This window comes from Amblyomma mixtum, chromosome 4 (assembly GCF_055824585.1).
Source record: "Amblyomma mixtum isolate Tamu chromosome 4, ASM5582458v1, whole genome shotgun sequence".
NCBI classification, from domain to species: Eukaryota; Metazoa; Arthropoda; class Arachnida; order Ixodida; family Ixodidae; genus Amblyomma; species Amblyomma mixtum.
Window position 1 is genome coordinate 85,637,304 of NC_143015.1, and position 20,461 is coordinate 85,657,764.

Below are 20,461 nucleotides of genomic sequence, written 5' to 3' on the forward strand. Positions count from 1 at the left end.
TGCTGCTTCTTCCATGAAGATCTTACTTATCGGCCAGTGAAAGTCTACACGTTCTATGAATCGTACAGCTTTCGTGACAAGTTTGTCCGGAACGCGGTATCGATTGTGGTCCAGGATTACATTTTGCAGCGTTCACCCCCGGATTGAAGCCTGGTGTGAAGTCGTTAACTGTCGCCCGAATCAGCTAGTCTAAATAACAGGTGCAAAGGTTAGCAGGCCGCCGAAAGAAAAACTCCTCTTCTCCTTGCTGTCGTTAAAAGGAAAGAAAAAAGGACATCTTTACCCCATGGTCTAAAATGTAACGGCATTCCATCAACTCCCTTTGTTAGCCTTATTCGTAAAAATAAATCTCTGAAAGTCCTGAAGCTGCACCTGTTACCTCTCCTGAGCCTCACTCCCTTTAAGCAGTTCCGCACTCCTTCCAAGTAAGAGTAATGGAACTCTTTCTAAACTCACTTCCTACGGGAGTAGAAGTACTTCCTCGAATACGTAACTTGAATTTTTTGAGAACTGCGCCTGACTAAAGAATGTAACTGTGAAGATGACGTATTACCGAATATGTAGCCGACCGGGTAACATTAAGTTCATCGCTTTTGTTTTCCATTTGATAGAACTTCAACGCGTCCAGGTACATGTACACGAACAAGACCTGATATATATACACTGGATATTCACAAAGCAGCCAGTTAATGCTGTGCACTCTACTGGCATAAGAGAAAAAAAATTAAAAGGGAGGCAAGAGGATGCAAGCTATCAACAGTGGCAACCAGATCGGTAGAAAGTCTCGTTCTTCACAGGTGTTGTTCTTGTGGAAAAAATTTTTCCTCATAAGCGTTCTGGGGGAAGCGACAGATAGAGCACAGCAGTTCAACATGCTCGTTTCATGCCTGGCGTTGGAAACCGCGTGTGTAAATTTAGCATTTTATTCTCTTTTTTTTCAGCAAAACCGTTAGAAGAGATATTCGTTATAAAGAGGTGAAATATCTGTTAAAAGTTTGAATTTCGCGGCTTGTTGCTGTATGGATTTCAGAAGTTAACCGATTGAACTAGTCGGCAATCTACTCATCGCTGCCGTGTTAGAGCCTGCACTGTTCAGCACATGAGCCAAACTGGAACACATCTGCGCACTGCCGAAACACCATTCAGAAGCAAGTTCATTGCGCATGCTGAAGGAAGGTTGTTAATCACTGTCATTCTGTTGCATAATCGATGTCATAAGAAAGGCAGTAAAACTTAATTTACGGCCACTGCGTGCGGACGCACGGTAACAATACTGCAGTGTTCAAGATTTATAGTCAGGTTTCGCACCAAATCATGACCGTGTGCGACCGCTTAGTGACGTGTTTCTCTTGCCCGGAAAAAACATCGGTCGGTTGGGCAAAGCTATTTGTTTCTCGCGCAGTCGCTGTTTGAAAACTCTGGTACAGAAATGTGGATGAGGCTTTTGAATGGCATGTAATATCTTTACCTATCTGTAATATAGAAAAGGAGAAGAAAAAGAGGGGCTCGTTATTACATACATGACTGAAGCCAACAGTCACCGAATCAAAGGATAATAGGTGATGTGGTTTTTGTTTCGTTGCTTTTAATTTGTGTCTTCATTGGAGATAATTGTAGTAGGTATATCGTTAAGGGTAATGATTACAAAGCAGACGCAAAAGAACCACACGCCGCCTGTGGAGGGCGAACCCACGCACCACGAATTTCGCGTCCGATGCTCTACCCCCTCAGCTACGGTTTCGGCTATTCAATCTTCTGCTTTCCGAGGTATTTCTGTGTAGCGTAACCAAACCTTGGGAATGTTCACCAGCGCCACTCTCCTCCGTAGCGGCGGACATAGTATAGTACCTCCTGTGTTACCGCGAGTGCCACGCAGGAGCGTGATCGAACGGTGAGAGCGGATGCTGTGCGAGAAGCCTCTTATGCTGCCTATGGCGTAAACACTAGATCTACCAGGCCTTCTTTCCGAAATCCCCGGCATCAAACACACATTGTATGCGGATGATATCACTGTCTGGTGCAACTCCAGGAGTGACGCCGAGATCGAGGAGCGTCTTCAAGCAGCAGCCGACACGGTGAACCGGTACGCCAGGGAGAGAGGCCTCCAGTGTGCGCCGGAGAAGTCCGAGTTGCTAATCCTGCAGAACCCGAGGACACCCTTAGCGCAGAACATCTCGGTGTATATAGAGAACCACCCAGTACAGAAACCCACGGAGATCAAAATCCTATGGCAGTATATCCCGCAGGGGCTACAGAACACCACCACTATGAAGAAGCTTACAACATCCACCGAGCAAATCCTCCGAATGATACATCGTATCCGAAATAAACACCATGGCATGAAGGAAAGGGCCACCATCCGCTTAGTGCAAGCTTTCGTGATCTCTCGGATAATGTACGGGACGGCATTCCTTAACCTCTCCGGGTCGGAATTTGAAAAGTTGGAGGTACTCATCAGGAAAGCCTACAAGACGGCACTGGGGCTACCGAACTCCACGCCAACGGCAAAACTCAGGGCTCAAAAAAAAAGATGCCCTATGTTCTTTGGTTTCGATGACTGTTTGCTTCTGTCATGCATGACATAACGAATCCCTCTTTTTTCCTTCGCTTGTCTGCTCAATACCTGACGAAGGTCTCGTTTCGGGCAGTCTTGATGCCAGGTAGGATACGAGGGCTATCGCAGGGTTCCCGCCTTCACCATTCGATCACGATCCTACGTGGCACTCGAGGTAATGGACCAGGGTAGATTGAGAGGCAAGCAGCGCAAAAAAAAAAGATGCCCTATGCTCTTTGGTTTCGATGACTGTTTGCTTCCGTCATGCATGTCATAACGAATCCCTCTTTTTTCCTTCGCTTGTCTGCTCAATACCTGACGAAGGTTTCGTTTCGGGCAGTCTTGATGCCAGGTAGCATAAGAGGGCTATCGCTGGGTTCCCGCCTTCACCATTCGATCACGATCCTACGTGGCATTCGAGGTAATGGACCAGGGTGGATTGAGAGGCAAGCAGCGCAAAAAAAAAAGATGCCCTATGCTCTTTGGTTTCGATGACTGTTTGCTTCCGTCATGCATGTCATAACGAATACCTCTTTTTTCCTTCGCTTGTCTGCTCAATACCTGACGAAGGTCTCGTTTCGGGCAGTCTTGATGCCAGGTAGGATACGAGGGCTATCGCAGGGTTCCCGCCTTCACCATTCGATCACGATCCTACGTGGCACTCGAGGTAATGGACCAGGGTGGATTGAGAGGCAAGCAGCGCAAAAAAAAAGATGCCCTATGCTCTTTGGTTTCGATGACTGTTTGCTTCCGTCATGCATGTCATAACGAATACCTCTTTTTTCCTTCGCTTGTCTGCTCAATACCTGACGAAGGTCTCGTTTCGGGCAGTCTTGATGCCAGGTAGGATACGAGGGCTATCGCAGGGTTCCCGCCTTCACCATTCGATCACGATCCTACGTGGTACTCGAGGTAATGGACCAGGGTGGATTGAGAGGCAAGCAGCGCAAAAAAAAAGATGCCCTATGCTCTTTGGTTTCGATGACTGTTTGCTTCCGTCATGCATGTCATAACGAATACCTCTTTTTTCCTTCGCTTGTCTGCTCAATACCTGACGAAGGTCTCGTTTCGGGCAGTCTTGATGCCAGGTAGGATACGAGGGCTATCGCTGGGTTCCCGCCTTCACCATTCGATCACGATCCTACGTGGCACTCGAGGTAATGGACCAGGGTGGATTGAGAGGCAAGCAGCGCAAAAAAAAAGATGCCCTATGCTCTTTGGTTTCGATGACTGTTTGCTTCCGTCATGCATGTCATAACGAATACCTCTTTTTTCCTTCGCTTGTCTGCTCAATACCTGACGAAGGTCTCGTTTCGGGCAGTCTTGATGCCAGGTAGGATACGAGGGCTATCGCAGGGTTCCCGCCTTCACCATTCGATCACGATCCTACGTGGTACTCGAGGTAATGGACCAGGGTGGATTGAGAGGCAAGCAGCGCAAAAAAAAAGATGCCCTATGCTCTTTGGTTTCGATGACTGTTTGCTTCCGTCATGCATGTCATAACGAATACCTCTTTTTTCCTTCGCTTGTCTGCTCAATACCTGACGAAGGTCTCGTTTCGGGCAGTCTTGATGCCAGGTAGGATACGAGGGCTATCGCTGGGTTCCCGCCTTCACCATTCGATCACGATCCTACGTGGCACTCGAGGTAATGGACCAGGGTGGATTGAGAGGCAAGCAGCGCAAAAAAAAAAGATGCCCTATGCTCTTTGGTTTCGATGACTGTTTGCTTCCGTCATGCATGTCATAACGAATACCTATTTTTTCCTTCGCTTGTCTGTTCAATACCTGACGAAGGTCTCGTTTCGGGCAGTCTTGATGCCAGGTAGGATACGAGGGCTATCGCAGGGTTCCCGCCTTCACCATTCGATCACGATCCTACGTGGCACTCGAGGTAATGGACCAGGGTGGATTGAGAGGCAAGCAGCGCAAAAAAAAAGATGCCCTATGCTCTTTGGTTTCGATGACTGTTTGCTTCCGTCATGCATGTCATAACGAATACCTCTTTTTTCCTTCGCTTGTCTGCTCAATACCTGACGAAGGTCTCGTTTCGGGCAGTCTTGATGCCAGGTAGGATACGAGGGCTATCGCAGGGTTCCCGCCTTCACCATTCGATCACGATCCTACGTGGCACTCGAGGTAATGGACCAGGGTGGATTGAGAGGCAAGCAGCGCAAAAAAAAAGATGCCCTATGCTCTTTGGTTTCGATGACTGTTTGCTTCCGTCATGCATGTCATAACGAATACCTCTTTTTTCCTTCGCTTGTCTGCTCAATACCTGACGAAGGTCTCGTTTCGGGCAGTCTTGATGCCAGGTAGGATACGAGGGCTATCGCAGGGTTCCCGCCTTCACCATTCGATCACGATCCTACGTGGCACTCGAGGTAATGGACCAGGGTGGATTGAGAGGCAAGCAGCGCAAAAAAAAAGATGCCCTATGCTCTTTGGTTTCGATGACTGTTTGCTTCCGTCATGCATGTCATAACGAATACCTCTTTTTTCCTTCGCTTGTCTGCTCAATACCTGACGAAGGTCTCGTTTCGGGCAGTCTTGATGCCAGGTAGGATACGAGGGCTATCGCAGGGTTCCCGCCTTCACCATTCGATCACGATCCTACGTGGCACTCGAGGTAATGGACCAGGGTGGATTGAGAGGCAAGCAGCGCAAAAAAAAAGATGCCCTATGCTCTTTGGTTTCGATGACTGTTTGCTTCCGTCATGCATGTCATAACGAATACCTCTTTTTTCCTTCGCTTGTCTGCTCAATACCTGACGAAGGTCTCGTTTCGGGCAGTCTTGATGCCAGGTAGGATACGAGGGCTATCGCTGGGTTCCCGCCTTCACCATTCGATCACGATCCTACGTGGCACTCGAGGTAATGGACCAGGGTGGATTGAGAGGCAAGCAGCGCAAAAAAAAAGATGCCCTATGCTCTTTGGTTTCGATGACTGTTTGCTTCCGTCATGCATGTCATAACGAATACCTCTTTTTTCCTTCGCTTGTCTGCTCAATACCTGACGAAGGTCTCGTTTCGGGCAGTCTTGATGCCAGGTAGGATACGAGGGCTATCGCAGGGTTCCCGCCTTCACCATTCGATCACGATCCTACGTGGCACTCGAGGTAATGGACCAGGGTGGATTGAGAGGCAAGCAGCGCAAAAAAAAAGATGCCCTATGCTCTTTGGTTTCGATGACTGTTTGCTTCCGTCATGCATGTCATAACGAATACCTCTTTTTTCCTTCGCTTGTCTGCTCAATACCTGACGAAGGTCTCGTTTCGGGCAGTCTTGATGCCAGGTAGGATACGAGGGCTATCGCTGGGTTCCCGCCTTCACCATTCGATCACGATCCTACGTGGCACTCGAGGTAATGGACCAGGGTGGATTGAGAGGCAAGCAGCGCAAAAAAAAAGATGCCCTATGCTCTTTGGTTTCGATGACTGTTTGCTTCCGTCATGCATGTCATAACGAATACCTCTTTTTTCCTTCGCTTGTCTGCTCAATACCTGACGAAGGTCTCGTTTCGGGCAGTCTTGATGCCAGGTAGGATACGAGGGCTATCGCAGGGTTCCCGCCTTCACCATTCGATCACGATCCTACGTGGCACTCGAGGTAATGGACCAGGGTGGATTGAGAGGCAAGCAGCGCAAAAAAAAAAGATGCCCTATGCTCTTTGGTTTCGATGACTGTTTGCTTCCGTCATGCATGTCATAACGAATCCCTCTTTTTTCCTTCGCTTGTCTGCTCAATACCTGACGAAGGTTTCGTTTCGGGCAGTCTTGATGCCAGGTAGCATAAGAGGGCTATCGCTGGGTTCCCGCCTTCACCATTCGATCACGATCCTACGTGGTACTCGAGGTAATGGACCAGGGTGGATTGAGAGGCAAGCAGCGCAAAAAAAAAAGATGCCCTATGCTCTTTGGTTTCGATGACTGTTTGCTTCCGTCATGCATGTCATAACGAATACCTCTTTTTTCCTTCGCTTGTCTGCTCAATACCTGACGAAGGTTTCGTTTCGGGCAGTCTTGATGCCAGGTAGCATAAGAGGGCTATCGCTGGGTTCCCGCCTTCACCATTCGATCACGATCTTACGTGGCGCTCGCGGTAATGGACCAGGGTGGATTGAGAGGCAAGCAGCGCAAAAAAAAAGGTGCCCTATGCTCTTTGGCTTTGATGACTGTTTGCTTCCGTCATCCATGACATAACGAATACCTCTTTTTTCCTTCGCTTGTCTGCTCAATACCTGACGAAGGTCTCGTTTCGGGCAGTCTTGATGCCAGGTAGCATCAGTGGGCACGGGAGAGCAGCTACCATGCGGTTGCTGCTAAGAACTCCGTTCTGCTTTCTTGTGCAGTTTGCTGTTCTCGGCTCATGGCTTTCACCGTCTGACACGTGTGTTGCGTCCACATCTGCATCGGATTCCCCGCTGCATCTACCACCCCCCGAAGCCAACAACAGCCTTCGATATCTGATCACCGAAAACGTCACCTTCACGCCCGTATCTAGTGGGACATCGACACTGCCACCAGCGGCAGCACTGCAGCGGCCAGATTTAAGCAACTGGTCTTTCCAAGGCGCTTCCAGTGGGCACGGGAGAGCAGCTACCATGCGGTTGCTGCTAAGAACTCCGTTCTGCTTTCTTGTGCAGGTTAGTCAGCCTGAATCTCTGCTTTGCAAACGTACAAACAATGTCTGTTTGCTGCTATTCCCTTGCCCACAAGTGCTGGTTGCCACTCTGAACGATTGTGTATCTGGTGCTATGTTGCTATTACTTTCCGGTGACGTGGAGTTAAACCCAGGTCCTGGAGACGCTGACCGTCAGCACAGTGAAGTTATGGCCGCCATAGCTGCTTTGTCGTCCAAATTTGACGCGCGTCATACTGAAATGATGAATGCCATAGCGGAACTTAAGGTCAACCATGAAGCCCTTACTGAGACTGTTTCCCACCTCTCCAATAGAGTGGCTGCCGTGGAAGCCGCGGTTGAGTCTCTTGAAAATACGCCTTCAGGAACAGATATTGCTTGCGTAGTTCAAGAAGCAATTTCAAATGAAAATGCTCTGCTCGCGTCAAGACTAGACGATCTCGAGGATCAATGAAAACGCGATAACTTGATTTTTTATGGAATCGCGGACAACTTATCAGAAACGTGGGCACAATCAGAAGCCCAGATACATCACTTTCTTTCTAAGTGCCTCAACATGAATTCGTCGGAAGTCGCAATTCATAGAGCCCATAGATTAGGCACATTTAATGTCGGCAAGACACGGCCTGTTATTGCCAAGTTTGCGTCTTTCAAAATGAGAGACTGCATACTTTCCCAAAAATCGAAGTTTAAAGGAGAGGGTGTGTCAATCGGCGAAGATTTTTGCAAAGCTACCCGTCGATCGAGGAAAGCATTAAATGACTTTGGAAAGGCTAGCGGTCAGTTATATTCTTTGCGACATAACAAACTAATCGTATGTAATAAGTGCTACGTGTATAGCGCAACCACAGACGAAGTATGCGAGATCGGACCAGAGGAGCAGTTCGGACTTCTCTGGGCAGCAAGTTAGTCCGATGGTCCATGCGTAATTTTGGGTGAGGGTGGCTGTTTATTGTAAGGTGGTCTCTATGTCTCCGTCACTGCCGTGGGTGGTCCACAGGGTGATATCGTCGGCATAAAGAGTGTGCTTCAGGTGGTGAATAGTTGCCAATTTTCGGGCGAGAGGGATGAGGGTAATGTTAATGAGAAAGGGGGAAATGACGGACCCTTGAGGGGTGCGATACTCTGAAGAGTGTAGGAGGGGGAAGACAGAGGGTCGAAGTGTATCTCAGCTGTGCGGTCAGTGAGGAATGCTTGAATGTAGGTATACGTGCGCGCACCCACATTCAAGGGGGATGGAGCAGTCATGATCACCTGATGTTCAATCCGATCAAAAGCTTTGGAGAGATCCAAAACTCAGACTGCCTTGGTGTGACCTGGAAGAAGCGGGTCGAAAAAGTCGTGTGTGAGTTGCAGCATAGCGTCCTGTGCGGATAGATGGGGGCGAAATCCGACCATGCTATGCGGGTAAAGATTGTTGTCCGCCATATGACTTGTGAGTCTCGCTAACACAACATGCTCGAGGAGCTTCCCGAGGCATGAGGTTAGTGAAATTGGGCGAAGGTTTTGAAGTGTAAATGGTTTGTTGGGTTTAGGTAAGAATATTACCTTCGCGTGACGTCAGGACTGCGGGAGGTTACCCTCCCTCCAGCACTGGTTGAAGTATTTCGTAATGTGGGTGATCGATTGATCATCCAGATTACGGAGCATGGAGTTTGTGATTTGGTCTGCACCAGGTGCGGAGTTGGCACGGAGAATCAGGAGGGCCGCTCTGACTTCCGTCTCCGTGATGTGGGTGTCGAGTGCTGGATTTGCTTGTCCTGTGTAGTGCGGTAGAGGTATGGGGCCGCCTGGAGATGTGTACATGGTTTGAAGTGTGTCTAGAAGGGTGTCGGGATCGTCAGTGTGTTCATGTGTGAGGCGTGTCACGTGGTGCTGTGTTGCTGATTTGGTGCGTGTGGGGTCAATGAGGTGTCGGAGGAGTTGCCATGCGCGTTTGCTGAACAGGTTTCCGGCGATGCCGTCACATATCTGTCCCCAGTTGGATCAGCAGAGCTCCTCAGAATGCTGTTAGATTTTTGTCTGCAGCGCGGCCAGCCGCTTCTTAAGCGTTTGGTTGTGTTTGTTGCCTTTCCAGCGTTCCAGGATGCTGTGATAAGCCTCCCAGAGGTGGGCTAGGCGTGTGTCAAGGGTAGGTGTTTCGGTTGTAGTTCCAATGTCTCGCGTGTTGTGGTGAACGTCATGCTTGAGTGACTGCACCCATTCGTCGATGTCTGCGATGGGAGTGTCTGGGAGGGCGGTGCGTGCAGCGCGAAATGCATCCCAGTTAATGAGTTTGTGTATTGTATTTGCGTGACGGGGTGGTTTGTACGGGACAGTGATTTGTATAATGTAATGATCACTGCCCAGTGTATGTTGTGTTCTGCTGCAGGTAACGCCGCGAATACACCGGCTCAGCGTCAGGTCAGGACTGGTGTCCATGCTGACACTGTTGCCGATCCGCGTAGGCGTCTGAAACGTGTTGTGCACAGTGAGTTGGAGGTTCTACAGGAGCAGCCAGAGCCTGCGACCTCGATGTGTTGTGGTTGTTTATCCCCAGTCAGTATGCTGACTGTTCAAGTCCCCACCGATGAGTAGGGGATGTTTCCCTGCTAGATGGCGTAGCTTTCGCAGAAGTGATTTTAGCGGGGCCATCGGCAGGGACGGGGGTGGTATATATTTGCTATAAATATAGAAAGAAGTTAATGTGTGTGATGTATAAGTTCTGTGATCACGCAGGGCGTCTCAGACGTGATGTGATGAGTTTTGTAGGTGAGGCTGCGGTGGATGAGAGTGGACGCCCTGGGTGTGTTAGTGGTATCCGAGTGTGTAGAGGTGTAGCAGGGGAGGGTTACCCGGTGTGCAGTCTCCTGTAGAAGTAGTATGTGGGGCGTGGGTGTGATGGTGGGAAGGAAAAGTTGCAGAGGCGTGCGCTTTGCTCGGAAGCCGCGGCAGTTCCAAGTTAAAATGGGGAGATAGTGTTCCCCGCCGCCATATTGGATGGCGGGGGGATTGAGGATGGTAGTAAGACAGATGTCAATTGGTATGTGTGGCTCAGGATAGGTGGTTAGTGCTTGCGGAGGTAGGATGAGGGGAGTGGAGGGGGTTTGAAGGTGGGTGAAGCGATGGTTATGATTATGTTCCGAGAGCTCCATCATCTTGGTAAGCATAGCGTCCATGCGCTGCTCAAGTTTTTCGGTGAGGGTGGCGGCAAGGTGATTGAATCTGGCCTCGAGGCGTGCGTCTAGCTTTTTTAGTTTGTGGTCAAATTTGGCTTCGAGTGCTGCTAATTTAGCGTCTATTTCTGGGGACACGGGAGGGGGTGTGGCGTCTGTGGTGCGGTGTTTCTTTGCAGGAGGGGTGCTCGAAGTGTCTGTGGATGATGAGGTCGAGTTAATGACAGCGGGTGCGGATTTAGGGGGCATGGAGGCGGCGGGGGTAATTAGGAGGGAGGAAAGCCGGCTTACCTCTTCACGCAAGGCCTTGAGTTCCTGGTCTCTCGGATCTGCCTGGGAGGACTGGGGTGGTGGGGGATGACGGGTAGCCTTGCCAGAAACGCGGTCTGCCCAGGTGAGACGTGAGGACTTGTTGCTGTCATTCCGTGTGGTTCTAGACGATGACCGGGAAGGCGTCGAGCTGCGTCCGTTGCTTGTACTGCGTCGATCGCAGTGGGAAAGCCGCGATGAAGAGGGGGGAGAGAGAGTGTTCCTCGGGGACGCTAGTTTACGGCCCTGTGCGTTGCAGTTGCCAGTTCCTGTCAAATGAGGGCCTCCGCAGAGAATGCAGCTGGGGGTGCATGAGGGCACATCTTTGGGATGGGACTGCCTGCAGCGGGGGCACTCATGAGACCTTGGATGGACGCACACATCCGCCGGGTGACCTGGGACGGGGCAGTTCGTGCAGGCGTCTATATGCCCTCAGTACGGCGTGCATCTGTGGAGGGCTCCTCCATAAAGAATGGCGCGTGGGACAGGTCCGGCCCGGAAAATTATTAAGATGGAACGCGTGGAGCCCATTCGACGGGCGTCCACGATGAGGGCGTCTGGGTTGCCGGTGAGCAGGTCTTGCAGGAGCTCTGACGGGGTCTCATTCCAATAGGCATTAGAGATGACTCCGCGTACCACTCCATCCGGCGGGGCTATGTAAGCTGCGACGGCGAAGTTCTTGCCTTGGTTTTTGATGTTTGTTACGCTAACCAGGGCAAGCTTTTAGGGCCGTGCTTACAGTGCACATATTATTGACTGGGTGTACCCTGATTTGGGCACGCGTTGGCTCCTGACGCTGGGACGCCGCTTGGAGGATGGCCTCCCGTAGTTGTCGGGGTGGAAGCAGGTTCAGCTGCAGCCCGCCTCGGGATCTAAACACGATCTTGTAGTCTGCAGCAGGAAGCGGCGGCTGCTGCCGCGAACGCTGCGCAGCTGTGCGGGTTGCTTGCAGGTGCGCTGACTTGGCAAGGCATGCAGACTTGGGGGCACCGGTAGCAGAGGCTTCGGCCTCCTGGCTTCGGGATGGTGAAGGAACGTCCTTGGAGCGGGCATGCACACTAAGAATGTGCGTCCAGTCCCTTGGGTCGTAGTCATGGGGGTTAAGAACCTCTCCCTGCACGTGTACCTTCATGATGGCGTTGGTGGCGGAAGCGTCCGTCGCAGGAGGCCTAGCTCAGGCGAAAAGGTCACAGAGAGAAGAAAGGGCAGTGGGTGCCCGAAAAATGGCGTTGTTGGGCCAAACATTGATGCGCGTGTGGCACTCACATTCGTAGATCAGTGGGTGGTGAAATTGAGGCCGATGATGCTGGCGATTGGCGAATTCCGATGTCTTTGTGCGGAGCCGATGTGGGGTGCGTCTGGAGTACACGGCCCCCTAGCGGAAGTACCTGAAGCCGACATTCATCGCCTACTGTGGGACTGTCCAACTCTCAAGCCTACAAGGATGCGGCCCCTGAAGGTAGCGGATCTGTTGTTGTTGAGGTATGTGGCGGTGGTGTACACCTGAAAAAACGTTATTTCGTACAATATTTCGCGCTTAGCAGTGCTAAACGGCGCACCATTTTTGAAGCGAAAGCCTCGCTACGCTAGGTAAAGCCAAGGTCACCGTGTCTGGAGATTTCACCTTCATTTCACCTTTATATAAATCAAAGGAAAGTAAAGGTGCATAACTTGCCCCCTGCGACAGTGGATACCTTAGTCGCACTTTAAACTATGAAACCGATGAAGAGCGCGAGCTTCTAAATCGAAGGAAAGGTGCATAACTGAACAAGCGGTAGATGTAGTAGTAGAGGAGGCACAAGCCGCGGGACACGCGTGTTTCCACCCGAAAACCGAAGTCCTAATCCTGCACCCAAAGCGTCAAAGCAAGATTAAAGCGCCTGCGATCAAAATCTAAGCGGAAGGGGCAGCCATCCCAGAAGCGGAAACACTAAGATTCTTGGGAATGCTGATACAGTCAAATCAAAGGCACGAAACACTCATTGAAACACTATGAAACATCGTCAATCAAACCTCCCTCCTCCTCAGACGCATCGCGAACAGGGGAGGAGGAGTTGAAGAAGCCGAGACCAAGAAACTAATACAAGCCTTCGTTCTTAGCAGCACCATCTACTCTACACCATACGCCACCCTGACACTCAGAGAAAGAGACGACCTGGATTCTCTAATTAGACAGCCGTACAAAATTGCGCTAAACCTCCCTCGTCATACTCCGAATGAAAAACTACTACAGTTAGGAATTCATAACACCTTAGCGGAAATGATGGAAGCACACCTCTCCGCACAATATGAGACTATCAGGCACTGAAACGGGACGTTTCATCCTAAGGAAAGCAGGAATACAATATGAAGGAATCCGTACACACACCTTACCAATTCCAAGACACGTGCACGAACACTTAACAGTCCCTCTTCTGCCCAAAACATGCATCCACACTACGATACGGATAGAAGAAAGGCTGGGGCACAAAATCACCACGAAAGATTTTCAGTTCAGAAAGACACGGCGCAAGTGGACGTGGCAGAACATGCGGACAGAGACGTCTTTTCTCTGGCAGTTGTCGATCATCGATGTTCTTCCCTTGCATCGGCGACAATCGATAAAACAAAATTTCCGGAGGAGGCCGAAGAAGCTGCCATAGCTTTACCCATTACCTCCACCACTGCTAAATACATCATCAACGACTCTAAAACCGCTATTATAAATTTTGCAGAACGAAGGGCCCACTCCGCAGCCATCAAAATCTTACAAAAAATTTCTAATACCCGCCAGATCACTTTGATCTGGGTCCCGGCCCATTCGGACCATCCTGTAAACGAGGCGGCGCACCAATTTGCCCGAGGATTCGTGGTTAACCGGGAGGTGCGCTACCGCGAGCTCAGATCGGCCAAGGAGCTAGTGATAACCTACAAAGAACTTACTACTCACTTCAAGAAAGAAAGACAAATCTTCCCAGCACCACATAAATCTCTGAGTAAAACACAACAAGTCAGTTGGCGGCAGCTCCAAACAGACACTTCCTTTCAATGTAACCTGATTGATATAAACCCCCAAAAAACTCATCTAGTGTGCTTTAGAAATGCACACAAGCCAATCCCGAAAAACGCTGCGGTTTTTTTGCACAGCTCCAGTTGCACTGCATGTTCTTGCTACCCAATTACATGTGTTCCGTCCGTGAAATACCTTGGCATTTACTTTGACAGTGATTTATCCTGGAACACGCACATGGCACACCTCAGTAAGAAGCTCAGAGGCGTCGCATGCTTGCTCTATGCTCTAAGGGCCTACCTGCCATTTGCCATAAGACGTTTAATTGCACAGTCTTTGGGGTATTCTCTGCTGAGATATGGCATGTGCTGTTTCTTCAACTGTTCTGCAACATGGAAAAATAGGATAAACCGTATTCTCAAGAATATGGCTAAGAGTGTCATCTATTCAATACCCCATAAACAGCAAAGTGTATTCCTTTCTTCAGGTCTGCCTTCCTTTGACATTGTGTTCAAACAAGTCACTGTACTCAGATATTTCTGGAACTCTGAATTTCGGTTCCACAACGTTAAACCAATCCCATTAAGAAAAGTTTCTCGATATATCGTCCCTGCAGTGCGAACTCATTTTGGTATGTCTATGAGGTCATATTATATCCCATGTATATTCAATGAGATGCCTGATAATGTTTTCAACTTGAACACTCGCAGACAGTTACGTGATGCTATTGCCGAGCTTGAACAGCTCTAGTGCATATGTTTTAATGTACACAAAACAAAGAATTGATTTGGTAACACAGGTTGTTGCTGCTGCCGGACGGCGCCCTACAAGCCCAATTGAGGCTTTGGCGCGTCCGCGTCTTGTATTGTTTCTTTGGTGTGAATAAAGTATTTATTATTATAATTATTAAAATCGGTACATATATTCCATATGGCTCCCGGAGCAGTACAGCCCCGTCTATTCTCTCTGTGGGCACCAAATGGCACACACCAGACATCCTATACTCATGTAATTAAGACAAGCCATTGCCGAGACTGCAGCTCTTTACCCAGTCTCAGTGGGAGGCCGCGCTGCTCAGCTCGTACCCGGAGGTTGAACTTCGAGTTACAGAACGAGCCGAAGAGGTCGCCGAACGACATCGATGGTCGGACACCTGGCGTCCGGCCTAGAAGAGGTGCCCACCGCAGGCAGGTGAACCTTACCCCATTCCGCGCATTTATTTATTATACCCTCAGGGCCATTACGACTTTAGAGAGGGGAGCGGTTACAAAAATGAAATCAATTTAGCAAACAGGAGTTAATTAAACAGGCAAGGTACAAACATGACTCCTACACATACATTGTTAGCTAAGGCGTTCAGGAAAGAGAAAAAAAAGAAGAAAAACACAAAAACAGGAACAAAATATAACACAGTATAAAATACATCCTAGTTAAACAATGCTAGTTATAACATTCTTGAATACATGATGATCGGTGATCGAGGCCGTCGAAGAAGGAAGGTGATTCCACTCATTCGAAGTGCGTGGTATGATTGACTGGAAAAAAGTTTTTGATCTGCAGAAATTGATGCCAACCTTATGAATGTGATCTAGTCTCGGCGATACGTACTGATGTGGTGAGATAAGTTCGGCATGAAACTGCGGGTGATAGAATAATTTGTGGAAAGGCACAGACGAAAATTTTGCGACATGATGACAAGGATGGTAAGTTAAGGCTAGATTTCATGGCACTGATGCTTGCTGTTCTGTTATAGTTAGAAAGAATGAAGCGAGTAGAATTATTCCGAACCATTTCCAAAGTCAGTGTTAGGTTTGTTTTGCCTGGATCCCAAATTGACGCGGCGTATTCGAGTTTGGGCCGCATTAGAGTTTTGTAAAGGAGTAATATTAAAGAGTATGGTGCTTTAGAAAAATTGCGTCGTAAGTATGCAAGCATTCGGTTAGCATTGGATATTATATGCGCTATGTGAACGGTCCAAGTTAGATCAGAGGTGATGTGAAGGCCAATATACCTGTAAGTAGTTACCGGATCTAATGGTGCGTTTTTAAGAGAATACCAGCCTAGACTGGGTGTTCCCGGATTCAGATAAGGAGCCCATTTCTGCCGCTCTTGAAGTCGTCTGAGGATCACCATGCTTTCGGGGAATTCCAGTGTTAGTGATATGGTGCAACGAACGCCGACGGCCAAGCGCTGAGGACAACGGCAGGTCCTTGCAGGCAGATGTTTTGACATGTTATTGCTATTGTGTATTGAACTCGTGCTCATCCTTACCTTCTTCTTTCTCTCCCTTTTTCTCTCCAAATGCTCTATGCACTCTCGTACTGAAATAAACGCAAGTGATTAGAAACTGGCTCTCTTTCCTGGAGGCTCCAGCAGAGCACGGAAAGCGTGGCTCCGTGCAAAGTAGCTCCGATACCAAACAAGAGCACTGGCACGGCAGCCAGCTGTTTATACATCTTTTTGCCTGACCGTTATTATCTCACGTAGTGGTGAGAGCGGTCCGGTAGTGAACTGACGTGTCACAAAATTCGGCGCTCATTTGGAAAGCCGGCGCGGCGCGGATGAAATCTCACACGCGCGCGCCGTAGGTTATTCGAGAACTTTGGAGAAAATTTCACTCATTGGGGATGAAAACCGCATAACCTTGCGCGTGCTTAGTGATGCCCTCACCACTTCGTTCGCTCGTGGTGGCTTCGGGTCGAAAAGAAGCAACTCGTACCATAGGAAAACTCTTTCCTTGCCAAACCAATGGCGATGCGAGCCTCGGCGGGAAGGCCAAAAGAGCAGTTGTACCGTTAATACTGCGTGTATGTGTGCTCCTGGCTTCAAGGTGAACGTCTTCAAGGTGAATGCTTTTAGGGTAAAGGCCTCTTGCTTGAAGCTTTCATGTTGAATATTGTCCGGGTAAATGCCTTTAGGAGGAAGGCCTTTAGGTGGAATGCCCTTAGCACGTAAGGGCCTTAAGTGCGTAGCGTAACTAGTGCTATTGCATGATATCCCGCGCTTAGCCATGATAGAAGCTCTCCTAATTGTTGTCCGTCGTTAAATAAGGAATTTGTCCACAAATTTAGTGTTCTCGAGTACGAAACTTGGATCAAGGTCTTTTTTTTGTTTTCGCCGTTTTCTTAATTCCTTTTTAGTAAACGAATGCAACACAATAATAATGGCGCTTCGCCTTTACTAAATTTTATGCTTGAATAAAGAAAGCCCGCATGCTATTAGAAGACTGCGAGAAATGCTTCAGCGAAAATTTTCCATACAAACATGACACACCTTTAAGTGTGTGCAGCGGGTGCTTCGAGCCCCATGTTTCATTCCCTTACCTCTATCTGTAACACACACTCATGCGGCGAAGGAAAAATTTGGAATCCATCCCTTAGGAACGTCGCTTAAAAATGCTGGCAAATATATGCGACGTTCTGCTACACGAACGAATGTTGCTTTACACAAACGAATGTTGCGAATGTGGCCTTTATGCCAAAGTTCGATCCCGGCCGCGGCGGTTGAATTTCTTTGGAGGAGAAATTTAGAGGCCCGTGTACTGTGCGGTGTCAGTGCACGTTAAAGAATCTCAGGTGGTCAAAATTTCCGGAGCCCTCCACTACGGCGTCTCTCATAGCCTTAGTCGCTTTGGGACGTTAAACCCCATAAATCCCCTTATGACTTCTTTACCCGTCCTCCCATTTCAGATATTGTGATAACCGAAGAAGGTGTTCTGAACCTGTTACTCAATATTAACACAAAAAAAAGCCCCGGACCAGATGGTATACCTAATGCATTTTTAGTCAGATATGCTGAGTGGGTGTCTAAGTTCCTTACGAAAATATTTATTTCCTGTGTTAGCAATGGTTACTTCCCTTCCGCATGGAAACTAGTCAGAATAGTTCCAATCCATAAAACCGGCAACACTTCAGACTTTAGCAATTACAGACCAATTTCTCTCACAAGTACGTGTTCTAAGCTACTAGAACATATCATGACCAAACACTTATCGAACTATTTAGAAACGTATAACTTGTTATCACCACTGCAGCATGGTTTCCGTAAAGGTTTGTCTACGATTACACAGTTAGTTGAGCTAGTTCATGATATTTCACAAACGATTAATTCCCGCGGACAGATGGACTTAATTTACCTAGATTTCGCCAAAGCTTTTGATAAAGTTTCCCACCCTAAACTTCTACTTAAAATCAATATTATGTTTAAAAATCCCAAGCTAACGACATGGTTTACTTCGTATTTAGAGTGCCGCCACCAGTACGTTGAAATAGACGGACATACATCCAGCTTATTACCGGTCTTATCTGGTGTACCACAGGGCAGTGTCCTTGGACCGCTTTTATTTCTTATTTTTATTAATGACTTGCCAAGCCTTGTTTATGTCCCTATAAGATTATTCGCCGACGAGTGTGTCATTTACAATAGAATAAATTCTCCCAGTGATCAAATGAACATACAACATAGCCTAGACAATATTACTAAATGGTGCGATGACTGGCAAATGACCATTAATCCCTCGAAATCTGTTTGTATGTCTACCACTAGGAAAAAAAACTACCTTAGAATTTCCTTACCATATTCGTGATAATGTGCTCGGAAGGGTAGATGAACACAAATATTTGGGACTAATATTTACTAGCGACTTTAGATGGAATAGGCACGTAGAGGAAACATGCAATAAGGCTAATAAAGTGCTGTGGAGTCTGAGGCGCAACTTACATAGTACAACTCCTGAAATTAAAAACTTGGCTTATAGAACACTGGTCAGACCTATAATTGAATACGCTAAAATTGTCTGGGATCCTCCCACGCAAAAAAACTGTAACAAACTAGAAAGGATTCAGAGGTTAGCCTCTCGATTCATATTTAATAAATATCGCCGAGTTCACTCCCCCTCAGAGCTGTGTCACCTTGCAGACCTTCCCAAGTTAGAATTAATGACCAAATTCGACAGGCTCAAGTTTCTATTCCTTACTATCAGTAACGCAATTAAAATCAATAGGACCGATTATTTCGACATTCGTTCTAATGAATCATCTAGACATCGCCATAGCATGTATATTCCGCCTCCAGTAACTCGTAACGATGCATTTAAATATAGTTTCTTCCCCAGAGCAATAAAAGAATGGAACATGCTTCCCGATTCCGTAGTTCAATCTTCTTCGCTCAGTGCATTTTTGGTTAATTTAGACTCTTTTATTTATTCCGGGAGCGCGGTGTGCTAACATGACTGAGTTAAGTCCGTGTATTGTGTTTCGTGTCTTTATATACTGTTTTACTGTGCGTGATTATGTTTTTTGTAGCTCTCTTGTACAATGTAATAGGGCACTGTGTATACTTCTCTCGTCCTCTTTAATGACTTGTTACGTGTACAATGCGCTTGATGACAGATTTGTTGGTATTTTTGCTGTCTTTTTTTTTCCTACCACTCCTGTAATGACCCTTCAAAGGTTTAACAGTATCAATAAACAAACAAACAAACAAACAAACAAACAAACAAACAAACAAACAAACAAACAAACAAACAAACAAAAACCAAACCAAATACCAAAGCAAACGCTGATAAACAGCTGAAACAACGCAGCGTTCCAACACCTGCGCCGGAGACGGGAAAAACATGTCCCACACCGCGCTCCGTACTGCATTCAACAGCACGTAGCTCTGATTCGTTCATAGCGCCGTCGTGCTGTCGGCAGTTAGATTCTCCCTGGCGTACGCACGTGATGGCCTGCCTTCGCCTAGGTCACTTCGTGAGGCGTTTTTCCACTCGCTTTCCCGTGATCGCGGCCAGTGCGGCAGTGGTCAGCGACGAACTGCTCGCCAGTCAAGCTGGCCTCGGTGAGTTCCACTGCCCGAAGAGCTGCGCTTACTTGTGTGATTTAAGAGGCGATGATTCACGGCGAAGAGTAATGCGCGCGAAAAATTTTGACGGCACTAAATTCATCATAATGGGCAACTGAACGACTTTCTGAGAACTGCGCGCTGTTCAAGGATTCAAACCTATATAGACTGCAGGTAAAGCATGCAGCAGCCGCTCTTCCTTTTGTGATCTAAGAGGCGATAGTCCGCGGTGAAGGAGACGGAAAGAGCCTTTATTCGCACCCGTATAAAATGACGGGGGAGAAAGCGTCAGCCTAAACCCCCATTCATTCCCCTAACTGTTGGCCGGAATCCCTTGGGACTCGCGCGAAAAACTACGCGGATGCTTAATTCACCATAAAGGGCAACTGCACCGCTTTTTGCGAATTCCGCGCTATTTGAAGATCTAAATTGACCACGTATGGGTTTCGCGACCTGTAAGTAAGTTTTGTGGCCGTTCTTTGTTCGCATGATTCCTCTGCTTCCTTATATGCCTTAGTGTTGCCCGGCATCACTGCCGAAGCCGCCCGGTGTCACTGCTTGTTAGATATCAGTCCTCACTACACCATCGAAAGCTTGCAATCCAGGTATTCATGTTTTTATTTTATATGTCATAGTGGTCTGCTCTGGCTACCATGGCCCTGATGCGAGAAGCAGCCGACACGTTGAGTTAGCGCGGTTCCGGCCGTAAGCCGCTACTCTGGTTGCCGCCAGCGAATTGCATTTCTTTTTAGATTTTACCAGCTGCTCTCTGCTGCGGGCTGCTGGAGCAGTGCTTCGCACAAAGGGTTGAAACACCATTCTGGGACGACTACCCTTATAGTCGGAATTGACACGGATATAAAAAAAAATGACAAGATTGTTACCACTGGTTAACGAGAGTTTCAGCGGCAATTGTAGAAGTATTTTTTTTTTGCGCCTTTTGCGAAAGCTCGCACGTGCTGGGCACTTCTGT

General features: G+C 48.1%; 1 protein-coding gene across 4 annotated transcripts in view; it reads left to right on the forward strand.

Annotated features, from left to right (window-relative positions):
- The window catches only part of LOC149347288 (uncharacterized), an 88,344-nt gene that overhangs the window by 12,865 nt on the left and 55,018 nt on the right, over window positions 1–20,461 (forward strand). Inside the window, exon 1 of one of the 4 annotated variants that reach the window (XM_089586984.1) lies at window positions 19,355–19,485. The exons of the other annotated variants lie outside the window; for them this stretch is intronic. Within the exon in view, the coding sequence (XP_089443110.1) occupies window positions 19,371–19,485 (115 nt within the window). The 5' untranslated portion in view covers window positions 19,355–19,370. Of the gene's footprint in view, window positions 1–19,354; window positions 19,486–20,461 lie in introns of those variants that run through there. 4 annotated transcript variants of the gene reach the window in all.